The sequence below is a fragment of the Medicago sativa genome, chromosome 3, assembly GCF_051527215.1.
Source record: "Medicago sativa cultivar Bolivia chromosome 3, Bolivia_mono, whole genome shotgun sequence".
NCBI classification, from domain to species: domain Eukaryota; kingdom Viridiplantae; phylum Streptophyta; class Magnoliopsida; order Fabales; family Fabaceae; genus Medicago; species Medicago sativa.
Window position 1 is genome coordinate 78,414,953 of NC_140751.1, and position 22,007 is coordinate 78,436,959.

General features: G+C 30.5%; 2 protein-coding genes across 2 annotated transcripts; both read right to left on the reverse strand.

Moving 5' to 3' along the window:
* Positions 1 to 126: 126 nt before the first annotated feature.
* Positions 127 to 2,929, reverse strand: LOC146940528 (metal tolerance protein 10-like). The gene is made up of 6 exons (XM_085754222.1): positions 2,702 to 2,929; positions 2,493 to 2,605; positions 2,155 to 2,400; positions 1,898 to 1,978; positions 1,407 to 1,637; positions 127 to 663 (listed from the first exon to the last, which is right to left on the reverse strand). The coding sequence occupies exons 1-6, from the start codon at positions 2,883 to 2,885 to the stop codon at positions 313 to 315; spliced, it is 1,206 nt and encodes a 401-aa protein (XP_085610348.1). The 5' UTR covers positions 2,886 to 2,929; the 3' UTR covers positions 127 to 312.
* A 9,630-nt stretch (positions 2,930 to 12,559) lies between these two features.
* Positions 12,560 to 14,069, reverse strand: LOC146940529 (uncharacterized). Its single transcript, XM_085754223.1, has 3 exons — positions 13,618 to 14,069; positions 13,126 to 13,505; positions 12,560 to 13,027 (listed from the first exon to the last, which is right to left on the reverse strand). Exons 1-3 carry the CDS (start codon positions 13,676 to 13,678, stop codon positions 12,701 to 12,703), a joined length of 768 nt encoding a protein of 255 aa, XP_085610349.1. The 5' UTR covers positions 13,679 to 14,069; the 3' UTR covers positions 12,560 to 12,700.
* Between the last annotated feature and the right edge of the window lie 7,938 nt (positions 14,070 to 22,007).

Genomic DNA, 22,007 nt, shown 5'->3' on the forward strand with positions numbered 1-22,007 from the left:
ACTCTCAAATAAAGTAACATTACAACTCTTAAAGAAAAAGTTTTGCCGTCAATTGTAGTTCTATTCAGTTTGAAAAATTATTTTGTGCAGTTTTGCGTAGAGAATATTCGATTTACAACAGGAAAAAAAATCAATATGCTAATCAAATTCATTGCTGATCAATCACTCTCAAGTCATAAACATTGCATAATTTTACTACAACAAAATGAATATACTAATCAAAATTATCAAATCCATCACCACTCTTTCAAAAGAAAATCAAATCCATCACTAATCACACTCTGAAATCTTAAACAATATTGAATAACTTTCCTATGCCACCTTGAGTTGCTTGTGTTCAAGCTTATGAGTAGTATTCAAATCAACATGGACAAATGCTCTCTCAATTTCAGGTAATTTTTCAAGCTTATCTTGAAGTGTCTCACCAATGTCATGTGCTTGAATAAGTGACATTTCTTCTGATACAACTATGTCTACCTCAACAAAATAATTGGTCCCAAATGTGTAGGCTCTCAATGTATCAATGTGCTTGATCTCCTTGTCATGGTTCCAACAAAGATATGTTATCTTTGCAAGGTACTCCGATGGAGCTGTTTTTCCAATCAATGACCATACATTCTCCATCACCGTTTTGGCCCAGTTGCTGATTGTATATACAGCTATCTGCACCATTCATGACTTGATGTTATTATACTTTGCAAGTATGTATTATGAACAAGCTCGGACTATATTATATAGTATATGTTTTATCATCAAATTCTCAAATCAAATAAGAATATCTGTGTACAATTCATAAAGTGGATAAGCAAATTGATCCTCGAAATTGTAAATATTTACATCCCTAAAATTGCAAATTGTCAATCAAAATAGTTTCTCTAACTTCTATTATTAGGGACTATGACATGCTAAAAATATGGTCCTACGTTGATCCCACATCAATGACACAAAATCATGAAATGACACAAAATCATGAACTACTTTGCCTGTGAAATTTAGGTCTCTCGAAACTAATATGTTGATAATCAGTCAATGCATAATTGCAATCACCGATAAATTAGTCCCTATAAGATGACCTAAATTTCGAAGTCAGTTAGTCGTTGGTGAGCTGGCATTAATGTGTGATCAGCGTATAATGTGACATGTTCAATTATATGTCATGTGATAGCCTATAACGACTAATAGAGGGTTCATTTTGAATGACATTTGCAATTCCGAGAACCAATTCATTTATTCACAACATCAAATAACCTACTAAGAATTTGTTGCTGAAATATGATGAGCTTGATTTAATTTTGTCTTTGTAGTATTAGTTGTGAACTAGGAAGAAATAAAAGCAACTAAACTAAGGTTTGTCATTTCTTTTATGGTGAAAAAAGTTGAATGTGTATATGAACTGAAAAACATACCAAGATGGCCCCAACAGGGTCAAGCCACCAGTAGAATTTGATGGCTAGCACTGCAGTGGCTAGACCAATTGAGTTTGTAATGACATCAAAGAAATGATCTTGAGCATAGGCTCTAACTATTTCATTTTTGAACCTGCGACAATATGTCATGAGCCCGATTTTTACAACTGTGGCTGTCACCATAATTCCTATCATCCATTTTTCTTTCACAGGATCCCTATCAGGTTGAGCCTGTAAATAAATAAATTTGAAGTAAGTAAATGTTGAGTAGTGTCTTTGGCATTAATACATGCGAGTTTATAGAATCTATTCGACAATGGTATTTAAATAGGATTCATATTCTCTCCCACGATGCAGCGGTGCAACAACTTTTTTTGTGTTAAAAAAGGCTACCACGAAAAGTGGTATTTTGTCCTAGTTAAAAAACTATTGTAGTGTTGCATCGTGGAAGTGGATACGAATCTATTTAGATATACTTTCTACTTCTCTACCTTTACGATGATTTCTCTCATTGATTCAAATAGTATCTGCAGTCCAAGAGTTGCCATGACAGAAGCAAATACAACTATCCCCTGTAAATATATTTTGTAAACGAAAAGTTATTAAAATGAATGACACATATGAAAAGAGCCTAATAGCATTTATAAGATATCAATCTAAAACTAAATATGCGTGAGAAATGAAGTAACATAAAAATTAATATTATGAAAATTGGCTTAGGTGTGTTCTAAGAGAAGGAAGCTTTTACCACAGGTTGCATACGGTTCTTGCCAATAGGGTATTGATCATAGTTTGGTTTACTCATAGTATGAGAAGTGAACCAGAGTATAAATCCAGACAAGAGATCCAAGAGTGAGTCCAAAGTTGATGCAATCACAGCCAAAGATCTACTTTGAATCGAAGCATAAACTTTTGCTACAAATAGCACCATGTTCCCTATGTTAGATAAATAAATTGCCACCTTCTCATTCCTTTCAAGTTGCTTCATCTCATCCTGAAAATTAAAAGGTTCCATTTAGGCCATTTTAATAAACCAAATGTTCATAAGAAAAAAAAATAATGAATGAACTCGTAAATTTTTATAACCTCAGTTAAATTTCCAGGTAATGTGCCCAAATCAATATATGAGTCCACTTCTTGGTACCCTTTAAGAAGAATTTCCTGCCTCTTGTAATATTTAGCAAGTTTCCTTTGTCTTTCTGAAAGATTGAAATGCAAAATTCATTTTAGTAACATTAAATAGAAAATGTATATACATACGAAATGTGAACAAAAAGGGTTATTGAATTAAGTACTCATTGTTCTTAAGAATAATCCAAAGCCAAAATGAGACTCCATTTGCCTTTCCGGTATGCGATGTTCGTCCATGTTGATCCTCCACGACGGTTGCCTAGCCATAGACACATTCTCAGAAGCTATGTTTGGGGAAAGAAGCTCAGTCCTATAATCTTTGGAATCAGTTCTAAGTTGATCAGTCATCTTTGCCTTGTTTATGTTCTAATCTAATAATTTTTATGTACTTTAGTCTTTATATATAAAAATTTGAAGCAACATAAGCATGCGGTTATTACTTACTATTGTAGTAAGTATGGTCCATATTGTACGGAATATATTATTATAACAAGGGAAAGCATGGAGAATGCTTGATTTAGAGTTGTGGTTTGAACAATCAATTTTTTTGGGAGGTCTTATATCATGCCTCTAAATAAGTTGACTTTATGAGTTGAAGTAGTTTTTATATGAATATGAATGGAATATTTACTTGGGAGTACATTAAGGGTTCACATTTTAACATCCAATTTTCTATAAAAAAAAATTGGGAAGAATTCAACTGCTACTTAAATGGCTTATAAAAAACATTAGGAATAGGTGACGACAGTGTCACGACCAAGATCATGGTGAACTCAAAAAAACTTTTGATGTCATCATCAAAATTTATTCGAATAGAAATAAAACATATTGGGATAAAAATGATGAATAAAAGTTAAGGTTTAGAAAACTTGATTTAAACAGAATCGATGGGAGGTGTGTGATGTGTGTATAGTTTTTATTGGAAGAGGATGTGTGCATAGTTATTTAGTAGATGATTTCTCAATGAATGAACATTTGGGCCAGACCCATCATGTGGCCTCGGCCCTTTTCGCTCACAACCACAATTCTAGTTTGAAATTACTCTTTTAACTTCTAAAATGTCTCCCAAACACCCTAAAAATACTAAAATACTTCAACAGTAGTTAACTTCCTCCGTTGTGCTATGGTAACAGAGAATAGAGGAAGAACACCAATTTACACATGGAACGTGTTCAGCATACATACATTCAATCATTTATTCTTAAATACATTCATTCAAATCGTTTATAAAAGAAACAAAATAAAATTGAAACCATTCAATTATTTTGAACCGAAATACCAAAACATAACCCCAATGCATCCTCATTATCAGTTGCATATCCCTTCTAGATATTTGATATGTGGTGGACGAGCACATCTCATCTTGCATCCTCCTCATGAGATCATGGAAGTATTTGACACAGTCACCTTCACACAACCCCTCACCCGTCATGCCGAAGAGGGTTTGTATGATACTCAATGTGCTAGGACGATTGCTGGCATGATCCTCCTCAATAATGAACTCCTCATTAGTCGGCCTACGGGGTGGTGCCTGAACCCTCTCCACAAATGGGATTAACAGGGGATGAGAAAGCCTAAAGAACCATGTCACGTACCCCGGTGCATACTACCACGATCCGCTACCACCAGACCACGTTGAGCATGTGGTATGATGTGAATCATGAAGTCATATAAAGCTTGTACTATTTGGGTTGAACCACGAAGAGACACTAATAACTGGGTTGAACCAAGGGGAGAAACAAATGACAAATGTATGAGAATGTTTTAGATATGGTGGTACTGCCTCTTCACCCATTCCAGCAGGTATTATAGATGAAGCATTGAATAGAATCAAAGTATATCTCACCACTTTATGTAGTCTTATTTCAAAAGTATAGACCCATAATAATTTAAAGGGAAATGCTAACCAGCAGTGGCGGAGCCAAAAAAATAAATTTCGGGTGGGCCACCAAAATAAACTATGATATATATAACAAAATTTATGTTGTAGCATGCATTAAACATAAAGTTGAAAATCAATTAATCAAAAAATTAAACAACATATATTAAAAAACTAAAATTACGCACTCCAAAATACTTAAAATCATATAAAATAGAATCAGAACTAATACTTACACTAATTTCTATTTCAATATGAATTGTCATGCTATATTTAGAATTAATGTCTCAAAATTAACGTATTATACACTCTCAAATAAGTGAATCACAAAACATACACATGAATGTGAAAATAATTGGGTGGGCCAGCTTGAAGTTTGTATTTAAATTTAGTGGTATATTTGTATTTGTATATATATATATATATATATATATATATATATATATATATATATATATATATATATATAATAGCGACCTTGTAAGTTTAGTCCCTACTTAATTTTAATAGCATTTTTAGTCCCTATAAAAAAAAATTACTTATAATTTTAGTCCCTGCTAAAACAAAGATTGATTAATTATCCTTAAACTCTTAAATTTTTGAACGATTTTTTTGAGACAAGATTAGAACACTATGAAAGGTTCGTTTACTGAAATTTAGAATTTTCTGACATGAAATGAATTAAATATGAATTTTTTAAAACGACAAAAGTTAAAGATAAAAAGTAATAAAATCTGGATGTAGAAATCAAATTTTGCGATAATTTTTTGCGGACGAACTTTTAGTAATGTTCTAAACATGTCTGCAAAAAATTGTTCAAAAATTTAAGAGTTTAAGCATAAATTAAACAAATTTGAATTAAATAGGGACTAATACTCAGTGCAGAAAAACAAAATTAGGGACTAAAAATGCTATTAAAATTAAGTAGGGACTAAACTTACAAGGTCGCTATTTTATAGGGACTAGACCCTATAAAAGAAAAAAAAGAATTCTGCTATTCTCCCAACATATTTTGCTCGCGTCCAACTGAAATACCGAAAATACCACTGTGTTAGTTAAGTAACACAAGTGTTAAAATATGCGCATCTTAACATGCGCCACGCAACTTAACACTTGCCTGAGTTAACTCACCTTGAAAATTAACACTTGTGTGAGTTAACTCACACAAGGGTATTTTGGGAAGTTCAGTTGGGAGCCAACAATAATTGTTGGGTAAAGAGCATAATTCTAAAAAAAAATAAAAAAAATTGGGGGTGGGCCGCCACTGCTAACCAAAGGATGCAAATATAGTAATCTCGCATTGGAACTTATGCAGTCAACTCTTCAAAAATCTAAAAAGTAGTATTTTTAACTTAAAACTTTATTTTTAAAGTTTCCTTAACTATTGCCCTAAAGGCATCGGTTAGCATAACCCTAATTTAAATCAATAAAAGAGCAAAAATTTTAAAAAATAATATTAAAAAAAAACTGTTGATACCATTATTCTAACTAATTCTAACTATTTATCCGATTTAGAATTTTTACACACAACTCGTACACATTTAGAAAGACTAAATTACACCTGGGGTCCTTTAAGTTTGAGGTTTGTAATAGATTGGTCCTTTAAGTTATTTTGGTTGCACATAAGTCCTTTAAATTTGAGGTTTGTAACAGATTGGTCCTTTAAGTTATTTTGGTCACACATAAGTCCTTTAAGTTATTTTGGTCACACATAAGTCCTTTAAGTTTGTAAACGCTTTTGATTTAGTCCTTTTGCCACATCATATTTTGGTTAACATAAGGACTAAATTGAAAACGTTTATAAACTTAAAGGACTTATATGTGACCAAAATAACTTAAAGGACCAATATATGTTACAAACCACAAACTTAAAGAACTTATGTGAAAACAAAATAACTTAAAGGATCAATCTATTACAAACCTCAAACTCAATGGACATATGGTGTAATTTACCCTGTTTAGAAATCACCTTCTACTTTTCAATTAGAGGGTAGGATGGAAAGATTAAAAAATGGCAGAAAGAAGGGGTCCTACTTTTCTGACAGAACCTAGACTTGAGAGAATAGGTATGGGGCCGTAGGCTAGCCATCTACTAGCTTTATAGACTGACACACCACTAACATTAACAAAAGTTCGAAAGTGACCTCTGCTCAAATTATTACCTCCATTATCTTCTTTTCTTTTCTTTTTCCAACTCCTCCTACTTACTACTACTACTCTGCTTTGCGCTACCCAAAATTATCCAACTTATCTCATCTTCTCCTGCTCTATTACTTGTTCTTTTGCTTCTCGTAGCTAGACAATTATTTATTGTGCCAAAAATGTAACTAAATGATTTTTATCAGCCTTATTATAATTGTCATAAGCTTTATTTCGTGTGATAAGACTTATATCAATAAGTTTTATCACACGAAATATAAATGTTGATTGCGTAACTAATTGATACATGCATATTTACTCGTCAACAAAATATAAATGTTGATTGCGTTAACTTCATATTTTCATTTAATTTATACCTAGCTTGAGGGTTTAGAATGGATCATGAAGTTTCGTAGGTAATTTATATATTGGGGAATTAGTCACTTTAGTCCCTGAATGGGAGAGGATTCGTCACTTTAGTCCCTGAATAAAGAAAAATTGCAAAACAGTCCCTGCATGGTCAATTTCATGGACTAAAGTGACTAACGGAGTCTACATTCAGGGACTAAATTGACTAACGAAGTTTGCATTCAGGGACTAAATTGACTAACAAAGTCTACATTCAGGGAATATTTTGCAATTTATCTGCATTTAGTGACTAAAGTGACGAATCCTTTCCGATTCAGGGACTAAAGTGACTAATTCCCCTTTATATATTATTGAAAAAAAGTAGTTAGGTACGAATTTAATCTGTTTAAAAATGTGGGTAACTCATCCATATTTAAAATAAGCATAGTCGATTAAAATAGTTATAAAATTCTATGGTATGTGGTTCATATACGTGTGGCAGTCCCTTCCCCTTATTTGAATAAAAATTAAAATTACATAACTTTAAAGGAAAAACAAAATAAAAGCTCGATTTTTTTTACTTTTTGTGTATTTAATTAAAATTTAATTGACATGCAGTAAACTTCAAGTCAATTGTACTACTTTTATAAAATCAGTATTAATTTAAAATAGATTTTTTTTTAGAGAATTAATTTAAAATAGATGAATATCTTTCAAATCAGTTCTATAACTAAAATTGATTCAGTAAAAAAAAAAATTCAAATTGGTTATAAAACACATATATCTATAAAAGAGATTCTCTAAAAATCAAGAATAAATAAAGGGTTAATTATGTTTTTGGTCCCTACAAAATTGCGACCTTGTAAGTTTAGTCCTTACTTAATTTTAATAGCATTTTTAATCCCTACAAAAAATTTCTGCACTCAATATTAGTCCTTACTCAATCCAAATTTGTTTAATTTATGCTTAAACTCTTAAGTTTCTCAACAATTTTTTATAGGTGTGTTAAGAACATTATTAAAAGGTCCTCCAAAAAAAATATCGCAAAAATTTGATTTCTACGTCCGTATTTTTGTTACTTATATCTTAAACTTTTGTCGTTTTAAAAAATTCATATTTAATTTATTTCATGTTAAAAAATTATAGATTTTAGTAAATGAACCTTTCATAGTGTTCTAAACTTGTATAAAAAGAATCGTTAAAAAATTTAAGAGTTTAAGGATAATTAAACAAAATTTATTTTAGCAGGGACTAAAATTATAAGTAATTTTTTTTGTAGGGATTAAAAATGCTATTAAAATTAAGTAAGGACTAAACTTACATGGTCGCAATTTTGTAGGGACCAAAAACATAATTAACCCATAAATAAATAAACAGGGTGTCTTTTATTTTTGGGTTAATTATGTTTCTAGTCCCTATAAAATAGCGACCTTGTAAGTTTAGTCTCTACTTAATTTTAATAGCATTTTTAGTCCCTAATTTTGTTTTTCTGCACTGAGTATTAGTCCATACTCAATTCAAATTTGTTTAATTTATGCTTAAACTCTTAAATTTTTGAACAATTTTTTGCAGACATGTTTAGAACATTACTAAAAGTTCGTCCGCAAAAAATTATCGCAAAATTTGATTTCTACATCCAGATTTTATTACTTTTTATCTTTAACTTTTGTCGTTTTAAAAAATTCATATTTAATTCATTTCATGTCAGAAAATTCTAAATTTTAGTAAACGAACCTTTCATAGTGTTCTAATCTTGTCTCAAAAAAATCGTTCAAAAATTTAAGAGTTTAAGGATAATTAATCAAACTTTGTTTTAGCAGGGACTAAAATTATAAGTAAATTTTTTTTTTATAGGGACTAAAAATTAAGTAGGGACTAAACTTACAAGGTCGCTATTTTATAGGGATTAGAAACATAATTAACCCTTCATTTTTTAGTTAGAGATACATTGAATGAAACCATATGAATTAGATATAATATAAAACGTGTGTTATGAACAGAACAGGATGATGCAAGATGTGTTATGTGAGGTGAGGTGTGCAAACTGCAAAAGCATGTGAGAAAATGAAAATAGTGAGGTGAAATTTGTTTTGATAAAGCTGCGGTTGATTTCACCAACCACATGCATGAGCATGACATTGAGAAAAAAGAATATGAACCACTGCCACCACAGAAGAACCTGTACTTTCTAATGTTCATTCATTCATAGATAGGAGTAGAGTCAGTTTTTCCCTTCTCAAAATGTCTCCCATTTTGCTAGCGGTTGTTGAGTCTGTTACTTTTCAGGTGGCATTTACCATGGGAAGGTCTAATCCTTTCCCACCATGGAAAAGGTTACTTTTTACCTCCATGTGGCACTCAAACAAGTTACTTTTATTTTGTTTGTTTTTTCTATGATTCAAAAAGTTAATATTTAATAGTATTAACACTAGTAATGCACCTCCCCTATCACGCATTTTTTTTTGTTGATATCTAACTTTTTTTTTTAATTTGACAAACTTTTTTTTTATGGTAAGGGATTAATTTACGAGTTTTTTTATTGTTAAAATAATTTTTATTTTATAAAATCTTATTTTAATATTATTTTATTTCAGTTTTTTATACTTAATAAAAGTTAAACATAAAAAAAAGTAAACGTAACTCTTCCATTTATTACCAGAAATTAAACTTTTCTATAAAAAAAAATTAATGTGAATCTTTTAAAAAAAACTGAACATAACAATAGTACAACACAAACTATATATCTTTTTTTTTAAGGAAAACATATTTACAGTATTTATTTATTCCGGATTTTAAAATCCGGAAACATCTGCAAAATTTTAATAATGAAATCCGGAAAACGAAATCCGGACCATGAGTAAAATTGAAAAAATAGAGCGCGCGAGGAAAGGCATAGGGTGGGAAAAGTAATCCATAAAATAAAATATCATTAAACCTTATCATGTGGGGTCAAATTTTTTGTGAAATCTTTAAAACAAAAAGTCATCAATGGGTTGCAAGTGGACAATCTCAACCATTCAATATTTTTATTAATATATCAAGGGTTCAAATTCACCTTTCCCATGGTGGGAAATGATTAACCTTTCCCATGGTAAATGCCACCTACTTTTCATACCAACTTTGTTATCACGAATGCCGTTAAGATAGGTGGCATTTCACATGGGAAAGGATAATCCTTTCCCACCATTGGGTCAATTGAGTTTTACCAATAGATCAAATGAAGAACACAATTTTATCATAGTCCATCAGTACTAGATTTTTTTCCCACACTATCTTTCATCGTCATTTTCTCTCTCCTCCATTCTCCACTCACCCACCACCACCAGCAACATGGAGGATTTGAGTAGAAAATGAGATATGTTTGGTTTCTCTCTGCAGGAATCATAACAGTCCATTTTGTGTAATAAAATTCGGTTTCAGATTCACATCAAATTATTGTTCCCAAATGCTCCTTAACTTCTCCGAACCCAAATTCCAAAATCTGTGTTTTGAATAATTGCATCTTCAAACTGTAACAATCAGACTCCAACGATTTGAAACATGCAAAGGTTAAGTTAGTTATTAGGTTTGTCTGTGTTGGTGTTTTTGCGTCCAGCTCTTGCTTCTGTGAGCCGCTGTTGTAATGTTGTTTTTTTCCCTGCTGCTTTTCTTAAGTGGCGGCTGGTAGCTTAATAAACTTTGGCAGTTCAAAAAAGAAGTTATTAGGTTTGATTTATTCAAATCTTAAAAGCTAAAAAATGTCGGTATTTGATATCTCAATGGTGGTTCTACATTAACAAGCCAGCAAGAATGAATTCATAAAACCCATCACTCCTAATTTCCAAATCAGGGAGAAAAATAATTAGAGAGAAGGGTTGTCGTGATTGTACACATAAATTCAGAAAAATTAGAAGAGTATGGAAGAGAGAGAAAATGATGGTGGTGGTGGGTGAGGGAAGAATGGAGGAGAGAGAAAATGATTGGGGAAGATGGTGTGGGAAAAAAATCCAGTACTGATGGACTATGATAAAATTGTGTTCTTTATTTGATCTATTGGTAAAACTCAATATTGACCCATGGTGGGAAAGGATTATCCTTTCCCATGTGAAATGCCACCGATATACTAAAAATTATGTATTTAACACATTAAAATATTAAAAAAAATGTTTTTTTAATATAAAGTTTATCAATTGTTATCTTTTTTGAATCATTAACGAGTTTTTGTAAGACACTTGTTTAACGAGATTCTTTAAATTTTACTTGATATCAAACATGTGCAAAAAAATAGACAAATATACCATTAGAGGACTAAGAAATTTATAGTCTAATCTTTTTGAAATGTGTTCATTGATCAATTAGTTAAAAAATGTAGTGAGTTAGAAAAATGCAATCAACTTGGATGGAGCTAAGTTGCTCATCGTCATTTTATCAAAATCAAACGATTCAAGTTTAAATACGATTTTGATTTGTTTTAAATATAAATTTTTTAATCTTAAACTAAACCTTTTGATCTTAATCAAACGATTTCGATCTTATTAATTGCATGTGTCTTAGGTGCTGAGTGCATCCAATCCGGATGCATTATAAAACAAAACAAAAGTGAAAACGTGTGTTATCTTTTATCTGCCGTGAAAGAATCATACAACTCACAAGCATAATGCACTTTTAGGAGCATTTGAAAAATCATTTCCAGCTTTTAATTTGTTGACATTTGTGAGCAGAGGTGTTGAAAATAGGTTTGGCTACGCATAACTTTTTAATGTTCAGTTTGTATGTCTATATCTATTATGTACTTGTTTAAGACAATTTAAAAAGCTATTACATAAGACTAATGTGACTTGAAAGTGCTTCATTATATGAATTTGAAATAAGTTACTAGTGGATTGTTTGATAAACAATTTGTAGGCTCTAGCTATATGCATAAACTTTCGTAAAGAAAAAACTATATGCAAAAACTAATATGTTTAAATCATGGTTGATAAATATATACTCTAATAATAATTAGTAAATATAACAGCAATAAAAATACTTATATATTATTTATATTTACTAAATAGGCCAATCAATTCTAGCTAGGAAAAAAATGGAAAGCCTAAAAGTTAAAATATAAGGTCTGTTTGATTTGACTTATTTTTAAGTTTATGAATAATTGTTATGCAAATAAATAAGTTTTTTATTTTAATTCATAAATTTTCACTAACAAAAATTGTATCTTCATAAATTGTTCTTTTATAAACTACTTTGACAAGCTTATGAATAATAAAAAAAATTATTAACTTGCATAAATTATTTTACATAAACTTAAAAATAAGTCAATCCAAACAAGTACATAATTTTTTTAACTAAATATTTTTTAAATAACTTTAAAAACCTAATTAATTTAATAAAAAAATTATGATGTGATGTAAGTCTAGGACTAGTATGTGAGATACGATTTGGCCTATTTCTGTTCTTTTTTGTTAGTGGAGTGTGTTCTTCACTCAACTCCTTTTTTTCCCCTTATTTTTTTTTTTCACTCTTGGCTTACAGAATGAAAAAATAATAATAAAAAGCCTATCCCTCTCGATCAAAACGAATATATATTGGACATATGTGTGGTCTATATTCACTTTTGGCAGAAAAATAAAATAAGAAAATACATTATAAACCTAAAGATCATAACAAGAAATTATTTATTACATAAAAAAATATTATTTAAATCTTCTTTGATTTACCTATTTTCACAACAAAACTTGTATTCTTCAATGATCATAAAAGATAAATCCTATTTTTGTAACCAAGCAAGTTTCAATTAGATATCATTTATGCTCAGTTGGTATTACAAAGTAGGGGATTGATCAACTGAAAAGAAACTGAATAATTCACTATTACTTAAGAAATTCTGCTCCTCCATTCTCATAAATTGATTCTGAAACACATTTTCTTGAGAACCTCTTGAATCATAATAATGAACCAAATTCATCATTGAACTTGGCAAAGAACCATTGAAACATATAGGAGAATCAACATTACTTTCTTCCTTAATCACACCACTTGAATTACTTTCTGAACCTCCTCTTTCTATACCTCTTGAAATTGGACATTCTACTTCTTTCTCTAACTCACTGCTTTCAACTCTTAACAATTTCGCTTTCAACTCTCTTAACTGCAGCTCACACACATAAAAAGACACTAAGATTACACATTAACATTATTCACATAAATAAATAAAAAATCATGAATAATACATGTATATATTATTACCTTTCTAGTAAGAGTCTCATTCTCTTGTTGAAGAGTACTATACTCAACCTTAAGAACATCAAAATTGGACTTAAGAACACTATAATCTCTTTCCAATTGTTTGGTTTTCGTTCGTGCTCGACGATTTTGGAACCAAATTGAAACTTGTCTAGGTTGCAAGCCTAATTCTTCAGCTAACTTCAATTTTCTCTCTGGCTCCAGCTTGTTGTCCAATTCAAAGCTCTTTTCTAAAGCTTTTACTTGATCATAACCAAGTCTTCTTTTCTTCTCCAACATTGAACTACCATCTTCATAGCTATCTTCTTGCTCTAATCTATCTAACATTGCTTGAAATTCTTCACTGTAACCTTTTGTCTCATTCCTCTGATCCACATCCACACCTGCATTTGCAAAGAATGAAACATAATTAGACCACAAAAATACACACATAAATTATGGTAAAAAGGGTATATGAAGAATGAAACAATTAGTAATTTAATTACTTATACATACCTTTGGATTGGTACATGGAAAGCAAAGAAGCCATAGTTTCTGAGTTATTGAACCTCTTCATTATGTGACCAAAATAGATCCTCCACTATATGCTTGTAGAACACTACTAATTTAGGAAACAGAACCAAAGTTGGGATAATATAGATGAGCATATAATATAAAAATATTTGCTTGATCTTATGCTGTTGGTGGTTACAAGACCTCAACCACACACACAATTACTACTATTTTTATATTCTAATGTTTTTCCATAGGGTGAATTCTCCTATAATAATTCCTATGTAACAAATCATAAGAAAAGGTGAATCCAGCAAGTCAAGTTGCATACACAGTTACACACAGGATAGGACAGGACATATGGTTTGTTTATCTATCTAATGATTATCTAATCAAAGAGACACACGATCTAGAGAAACAAACACTGTTTAGTTATTCATATTTAGATGTGTGATGACTCAAACTAGAATGTGGAATGGTAAATTTATAGAGTCCAGGTATGCTCCAATAGTGGTCACACAATAATAGTGGGGTCTTCTAGGGGTTGATTAATGGACTCTCCTATTATTATTACTACTGTTTGAATTAAAACTGAAATATTAGCCTGCCCTCTTAGGATATTCACTGTCACTTACAAAGTTATGCGAAATTATTAACTCTATTGGTAAACAATTATAAATAAATAAAAGTTGTCCCTTAAATAAAAGGAGTTGTAATTTTACAAAAATATTTTTTTTTGAAGGACAAAAATATTTTTATTAACTACTAGTACTATGTATTCAGTATTTATTATTATCAATATATAATAAAGTATATGGACATGCTATATACAAGAGTTTTGAATCTCATATTCCTTCACTTATTTATTCATCTTCGAGGTGAATTTTTAGTCACTAGATTACTTGATAAATATATATATATATATATATATATATATATATATATATATATATATAAATGACTTGAAAGTGATGAAGTATTAATTTGTGTATGACATCAAAAAGCAAAATAACGTTTATTTTGAAACCATCTTAGAAACAAAACATTTATTTTGGTGAAGATCGAATATATATATATTTTGGTGAAGATCGAATAAGGTTCAGAAAGAGGGATTAATTGGCTTTGTTGGGACACATTGACTATGGAAAACGAGAATAGAGTTATGAGTTTGCGTCAACCTTATGGCTTTAACTTGTCCGTGTTAGGAAAACAAGGTTGGTAGCTTGTCTCTAATCAAAATACTACAGTATTTTGCATTTTCAAAACTATATATTTGTCAAATGGAGTTTCTTGGGAGCACAATTGTCCTTAACCTAAATTCTATTTGGTTTATAGTATCCATATTTTCTAGATAGTGGTTAAAGAAGTCTTGAGATAGAGGATATCTGATGGCAGCAACATAAGTGTTTGTAAGGATCCTTCACTAAGGTCTATATGGAAAAATCTCATGTATCTAGACATGACCTAAATTTTATTTTTCAAAGTGCATGTCAACTTAAAAAATATATGTGGCAAGGGAAGCCGTGTGGCCCTGCAAAGTTCAATCCTCCTACACATTGTTTTTTATCAATCTTTTATGTCTGTTTTTATTAATCTTTTACGTCTAAGTACAAAGGACTAATTATTTGGATTGCCCTCTTTTTTATTGTTGTAAATTATTCTAAATATAAAAAAGGCAATACGTATTGTTTTAACCAAAAAAGAAAAACAGAGAACGTGCCTTATTATTAGTTAATCCATTGTATATGGCCTTAATCCCACTAATTTATTTTAGTGCTATTACTATAACTAAAAAGTTTAAAACTAAAGAATACTTGTCAGGTCAATTTTGGTAAATTGATCACATTACCTAGTTACGTACGTACCTAGCTATAATCGTTGTTTTCCTGTACATAATGAGAAATGTTTGAAAAACATCTTAAATTAATTTCAAAGACAATTAATTTTATTCAAAAGCAATCAAACATATCAAAATCTGTTATATATTTTAAACTCAATTTTAGCTCATCAAAAAGTGAAACTAAACATACATTATATCAAGTTGTGAATTCAAACTTTGATATGAGAGATCAAATTACATCTCAAGTACTAAAATATATACTCATTATTACAATGGATCTTAAAAAAAAGTTTGTATCGAATAAAATATATACTTTTACTTTCTTGTATTCAAACTTTAGCATGCAAACAAGTGTACCCGCTTTTTTGAAATGACCAGGTTCAGAAGAATTATCGAAAGAATTTATTTTCATGTAAGAAGAGATTCTTTCTTTGATCATCTCAAGAGATTCTTCTTCTTTGCAGAGGTTAAATAAAAACCGGAGTTGGTATTAGAATATTCTTTCTTCATGTTTGATTTGATGTCTTTTTTTGTTGTTAATTAGTTTAGTCGTTACAAATTAACTATTGTAATCGAAATCTAGTCCTTATATATCGCAATGTTCTTGTCAACTATGTTCACCGATTCAATCTGATGTCTTATAATATCATAACAATGAGATAATAATTAATAAAAACTTAAATATCATCCGGCTATTTTTGACAATCACGAAAATTGTAATTAATTTATGGGGGAGAAAGAAACAAAACGCAACATCTTTTCAAGTAAAGATTAGAAGTGATTGCTGCAACAATGAAGGCATATGGAATCTTGATCTGAACGTCATTAACCCCACCAGTGACTGTGAAAGAAAGCACATTGCAATTTTCTACTACTAATGTGGTCGTGTTTGTGATTAATTTCCTTGGATAGGAAGAAGAATGGGACCACACTTAGGGTGCAATTAAGAAGGACATGAACTTTCATCTTATCTCATGTGAAGTTGTTTTCATGTAGAGTTACGGGGATGTGGTAAAGACACTTTTAGTGCATAGGCTTGCTTTATTTGTGCTTTGAAGGTTAATTATCTTGTTTTCTGTCTTGAGAAACCTATGGATTCTTCTCTATCTAATCATGTACGCCACGATCATTAACCATTTTGAAATCATGTTAAATCGTTTGAGTTGCTTTCTTAAGTCCTCAAAATTCACAAAAGCTTTTTAAAACATTCAAGTGTTGGTAAATATCAAACATACACGAAAAGAAAAAGTTTCTTTCTTTAATTAGTGATTTCTTTTCAAAGGATTTCAATATGCTTTTTTAGATATGGTATTCCAAGGGATTTGATTATGAGTTTTAATCCGAGTTTGATCTTGAACGACGAACAGAGTTAATGGAGCGCATTGGAGAACAACAGCGGATCTTTTATAGTTGGGAGTGTTACTTGCAAACACTCAAACGTTTAAAACAATCATTGGTTAATGCCAGTGATCCGGTTTTTATAATAGAATGAGTATATTTCACTTGATGCTTTTTTTTATAGCAAGGATTTTATGTGAGATGGGTGAAAAACTTGTTGAGTTCGTTGAGAGATTTGCATCGGTGGATATTGTAAAATGAATTTGGATCTCTTCCCAAAAGTCATCTCAAAGGATGAGGGTGCTAAAGCATGTTTATACACTCAACGGTCCGGGAACCTGCAATGTTGGACTGGAAACAAACTACAAACAATTTCAAAACCAACTTCAACAGATACCACCCTATGATCTACAGCATACAATGATTGATTGCTGAGGGATAAAGCATGTGTGTGCCGACGGTGCAACATAACACATACCCTCACAACATAGTCCATTCGAGATGGACATTGATCCAACCCAAAACAAGTTTGACAACTGTATATCTTTAAATTTGTGGTTGGATACGACTCAATCATACAAAACAAGTTTGGGCAAGAGATGTTTCTGCTTATAAACTCATTTTTAGATATTATCCCATTAAATCTTGAACCAATAACACAACTGTCACCCGTACAAGACTGGACATCTGACATCTAGAACATGATTTGAGTGACTTGGTAGGATGGGGAAGATTTTAATTATAATTTGTGAGGTAAGAGATTTTAATTTTAATTATCTACATGGTTGGTTCAAAAGAGAGGATGAGGGAAAAGATTTTAATTACATACATGGTTAGCTCACAAAGGGAGGGGAGGAATTTTAATATTTTTTTTCCTTCTAATTACAATAAAACATCAAAAGAAACAATAATTCTCCATAAGCAAAAAAAATGGTATATGTGAAGACAATGCAATGCTAAAATCTTTCACACTTCAATGCTTAAAAAATTTCAAAATTGCAAGGATGAGTTTGGAAATGAGAGGGAGCAGGCAATCTTTGGCAGGGATATTTTCGTTACAAATAGATTCAATTGCAGAACTCAAATCAATTCCTAGATAATTCCTAGCCTTTGAAGATCTCTCAAATCCAATTCAGTTCTTTCTTTTCTAAATTCGATGGTCGTCTCTCACTATCATGATGAAGTGTTTATTCCATACTCTTAAAAGAGTAAGTAGAGTATTGATCTCACAAGGATTATCGTGGATAAGTTCTAAGTACTTTCAAACACTAAGTTAATTATTTAAGATCCAAAAAGACAAATAACAAATATAAGGTTTTAAGGTACTAAAGTAGTAAAATGCATAAGTAAATAAAACATGAAAAAAGGAATTAGAGATTCAAGGAAAAAAGTGAGTAAGGAATTAACTTGGTAAAGATAGATGTTTGCAAGATTTAGAAAGCTATAACCCTAAGATGGAAGTTATAACTTCGTACAACTTCCTGAGGAAAGATGTAAAGAGCTACAGCTTCGCATAGCTTCCTGAACACCTGGTGGGCAATGGGAGTGTTGTGCACTCTATAACGCAGTTATTTATTTTATTGAGATTAGATGTCTTTTTATAATTTAGTTGATATATTTTTTGAGTGATATTTTTGAGTGATAATTAGATGTTGATATTTATTAGTATAATATATTTGTTATTTTGTGTAGAAATATATATGTTATCTGGTGTAGAAATATATTTGTTATTTTGTGTAGAAATATATTTGTTATTTGATGTAGAGATATATTTGTTATTTGATGTTAAAATATTATATACATATATATTTTGATGAAATATGCTATTATGTGTTATTTAGTGGAAGAATATATTTAGTGGAAAAATATAATTATTTAGAATAATGAGGCTTTGGGGCAGAATTGGAAATAAGGGAAAATAAGTAGGTCAAGGATTTATATATAGAGAGGAGAGTCAGAGTTAGAAAATAAGGATTACGTGCAAACTGTTTTTGGGAGAAAGAGGAGAAACCTAGAGAAAGAGGAGAAACGAAGAGAAGAGAAGAGTCAGAGAAGGGAGAAGTCTATAGAACCTTGCTGACAATTAATCTAAGGTAAGGGTGAGACTAACCTTCTTTAATCATAAGTATATGGTTCTAAAATAGGGTTTAACATGTTTGTTGTTGTTTTATTTTGATGATTAAAGAAGTTAGGGTTTTGAATTGCAATTTAATTGATGAAATTCATGCTCTAGTTGTAGTGATATGTTTGGGTATGTTAATTTGTTGATAAATGAATTGTCGATGATGAAATTGCATGCTCTTGGTATATGTATTTGGATAATTGATGAATTATGCTCAATTGATGATTTATGTTATGTTGTTGTTGATTGTGATGATTTTGAATGAATGTGAAGTTTGAATAATATAAGTTGCTTTTTCTGATTTTTTTTCATCTCTGCCCCGAATTTTAAAATGAAAACTGGTATTGATCGGTGAGGAATTGGTCTTAGGTCTAAACATGAAAGTTGTAGGTATGGATGTTAGCTTTCTAATGCCGTTGGTCTGATGTCAAAATTATTTATAGAACTTGAGTTATGGTCAAATTACTGCACGTAGGTCACAGTGAATTTTTATGGACTTCTACACAACTTTTTCGAATTTAAAATGAAAACTGGTATTGATCGGTACAGAATTGGCCTTTGGTGTAAATACGAAAGTTTTAGATAATTTTGTTAGCTTTCCAGTGGCTTCGGTTTGACGTGAATATGATTTTTAGTTTTTGAGTTATGATGAAAATACTCCAAGGAGGTCTTAGCGAAATTGTACGGTGACATCATTCTCTGTTTCATGTTTTTGCGTTTATTTCATATGTTTCTGTTCTGAATTAGTCTTTGGTATAAACATGAAAGTTGTTGATATTTGTGATATCTTTCTAGTAGCTTTGGTTTGATATGAAAATATGTTGTGGATAATTTATTATGTTTTTACAAAGATACATAGTTAATTATTGTTGTTGTTTAAATACGATGTTATATGATGTTGTTCATGATTGATGAAGTATTATATAAAGGTATATGTTATTTAATATGATGATATAAGATGTTGTCTATAATTGATGAATTATGATATTATCATGAGAAGATGTTGTTGTTGTCGTTGTCGCTATTGTCGTCAATGTCATTAAGTTGTAAGTTGTTGTTGATGTCGTTGAAGTTGTTGATTTGTTGTTGAGTCCATGCATACATCATTCAAGTGGAGGGCTTGATGCTCTGGAGCGTTTGCTCAATTATGTTGGGGGCTTGATGCCCTGGAGCCTTTGCTCAATCACGTTGGGGGCTTGATGCCCTGGAGCTTTTGCTCAATTAAGTTGAGGGCTTGATGCCCTGGAGCCTTTTTAAGCTCAAATATGTTGGGGGCTTGATGCCCTGAATTGGTACCACATGCATTTGCATTATCAAGATGGTTTTAAGAAGTTGAAGTTGCATAGTCAAGTTGAAGTTGCATAGTCGAGTCAAAGTCGTCAAGTTTATTAAGTTGATTAAGAAGTTGTTATTGATGATTGATTATGAAGTTGTTTATGATGATGCTATGATTTTATATGATTATTAATATGATGTGATGATGATGTTTATGTTGTTAAATTCTGTTGAACCAAGATTTTATGCGATTTTATGTTGATGCCCTTGTGCCAAAGATTATTTAAGATGTTGAAATATTTCCGCTGCGAAGTTTTAAATATTATGTTGTTGGATTTTTGAAGGATAAATATTTATTTATTCCGTTTACGATTTTAAGAAAAGAAATGTAACATTCCGTTTACGTTGAGAAACTCTGATTTATTTTTGAAATTTTTATGTTGGGAAAACGGGGTGTTACACACTCAACCTTCGTATTAAGCATATGAAGACTACCTCACGGTGTACAATCACGTAAAACTTAATACGCAGTGTTGCAAAGTTAGGAAGTCAACATTTTCCATCGAAGTGTTATTCTGTAGAGCCTTTGGCCCATGACAAGAGTCATGGTTAGATCTTAGCACATGAAGCCTCCTCCAAGATCTAGTACTAGTGCAAAGTAGTCTATCTTGATCACTTCACCTCATGATGCATATAAACAAATTCATATCAAACAAACATGTTCCATTCTCATACCCTATCGGTCTCAAGAAACTATAACATTAAAAGTAAAAGACATCAAGTTTTATTGTCAATATTTTTGAGTTAAAATGGTTTGTTTGAAAAAATCTTTAAAGGTTGTAAAAAACTTAAGTTGCAAACATAGTTATTACCTAATCATTTCCTAACCACAACTGTGGTTAGTTCATAATGAACATAAACACAAAAGTTGAAATTGAGAAGATAAGAGATAAACATTTAATTGCATAAATCATTAGATAAGATTAGAGTTTATAAAAAGAGAAATTACGATCATTTGAGGATGAAGGCGGGTTCTTTGCGACACTTCCTTAACAATTTATGTTGATGACTCTAAAACTCTAAGATTCTAACTATTATGTTCTCAATATGAAATGGATGAAGGAATAAGATGAAGACGAATGATCTGAATCTCTAAACATGGTGGCTTTGGGTTGATTGAAAACACATGAGTTATTAAACTTTTCATATTCTTTTTTTTAAAGAGTTATAAACTTTATTTGATTTTAAAAAGAATTTAATTTTATGCATAGTGAATGTAAAGTTATTTTACACGTGTATTTAATAATGTATTGATGTATCTTTTAATATAAAAAAAACTCATGATCATATTTATTGAGTCTTTATGAGATTTTTTTTTAAAGAATTACAAAAAAATGACGTGTATACGTTAAATCTATTTTTGATCGTTTACAACATTTTTTTAAGCAAATTCCACGGTACACTCAAAAAATTTGAGTGTACCGGTGCACTAAATCGTTAAATTAATAATTAAATGAGCTGCGTTTGTGAAGAAAAAGAATTATTTTCTATCATTGACAATTATAATAATTAAATCTTATTTACCAAAACCGTCGACGAAATAAAACGTAATTTTTTTGAATTTTTATTACTCATAACAAAGAATATTGATTATTTTTTATGAGAAAAAGTTAAAAATTTAATATGATTCTTATAAACAATGAAATGATGTTTTTCTTATGAAATTGTGTTTTCTAAAATATAAATATTGATAAATAACTATTTATTTTATAAAATTGATCGTTAATTTATAAATTTACGAAACAAAAATACCGAGGT

What these genes read in the sequence shown, in the direction of transcription:
- LOC146940528 (XM_085754222.1), bottom strand. Translation starts at nt 2,885, where the DNA reads ATGACTGATCAACTTAGAACTGATTCCAAAGATTATAGGACTGAGCTT. An exon ending in TACCTGGAAATTTAACTGAG is followed by an intron (nt 2,401 to 2,492) that starts GTTATAAAAATT and finishes TTTAATTTTCAG; the next exon opens with GATGAGATGAAGCAACTTGA. An exon ending in AGAACCGTATGCAACCTGTG is followed by an intron (nt 1,979 to 2,154) that starts GTAAAAGCTTCC and finishes ATATATTTACAG; the next exon opens with GGGATAGTTGTATTTGCTTC.
- LOC146940529 (XM_085754223.1), bottom strand. Translation starts at nt 13,678, where the DNA reads ATGAAGAGGTTCAATAACTCAGAAACTATGGCTTCTTTGCTTTCCATG. An exon ending in TTCCATGTACCAATCCAAAG is followed by an intron (nt 13,506 to 13,617) that starts GTATGTATAAGT and finishes TTGCAAATGCAG; the next exon opens with GTGTGGATGTGGATCAGAGG. An exon ending in ATGAGACTCTTACTAGAAAG is followed by an intron (nt 13,028 to 13,125) that starts GTAATAATATAT and finishes TGTGAGCTGCAG; the next exon opens with TTAAGAGAGTTGAAAGCGAA.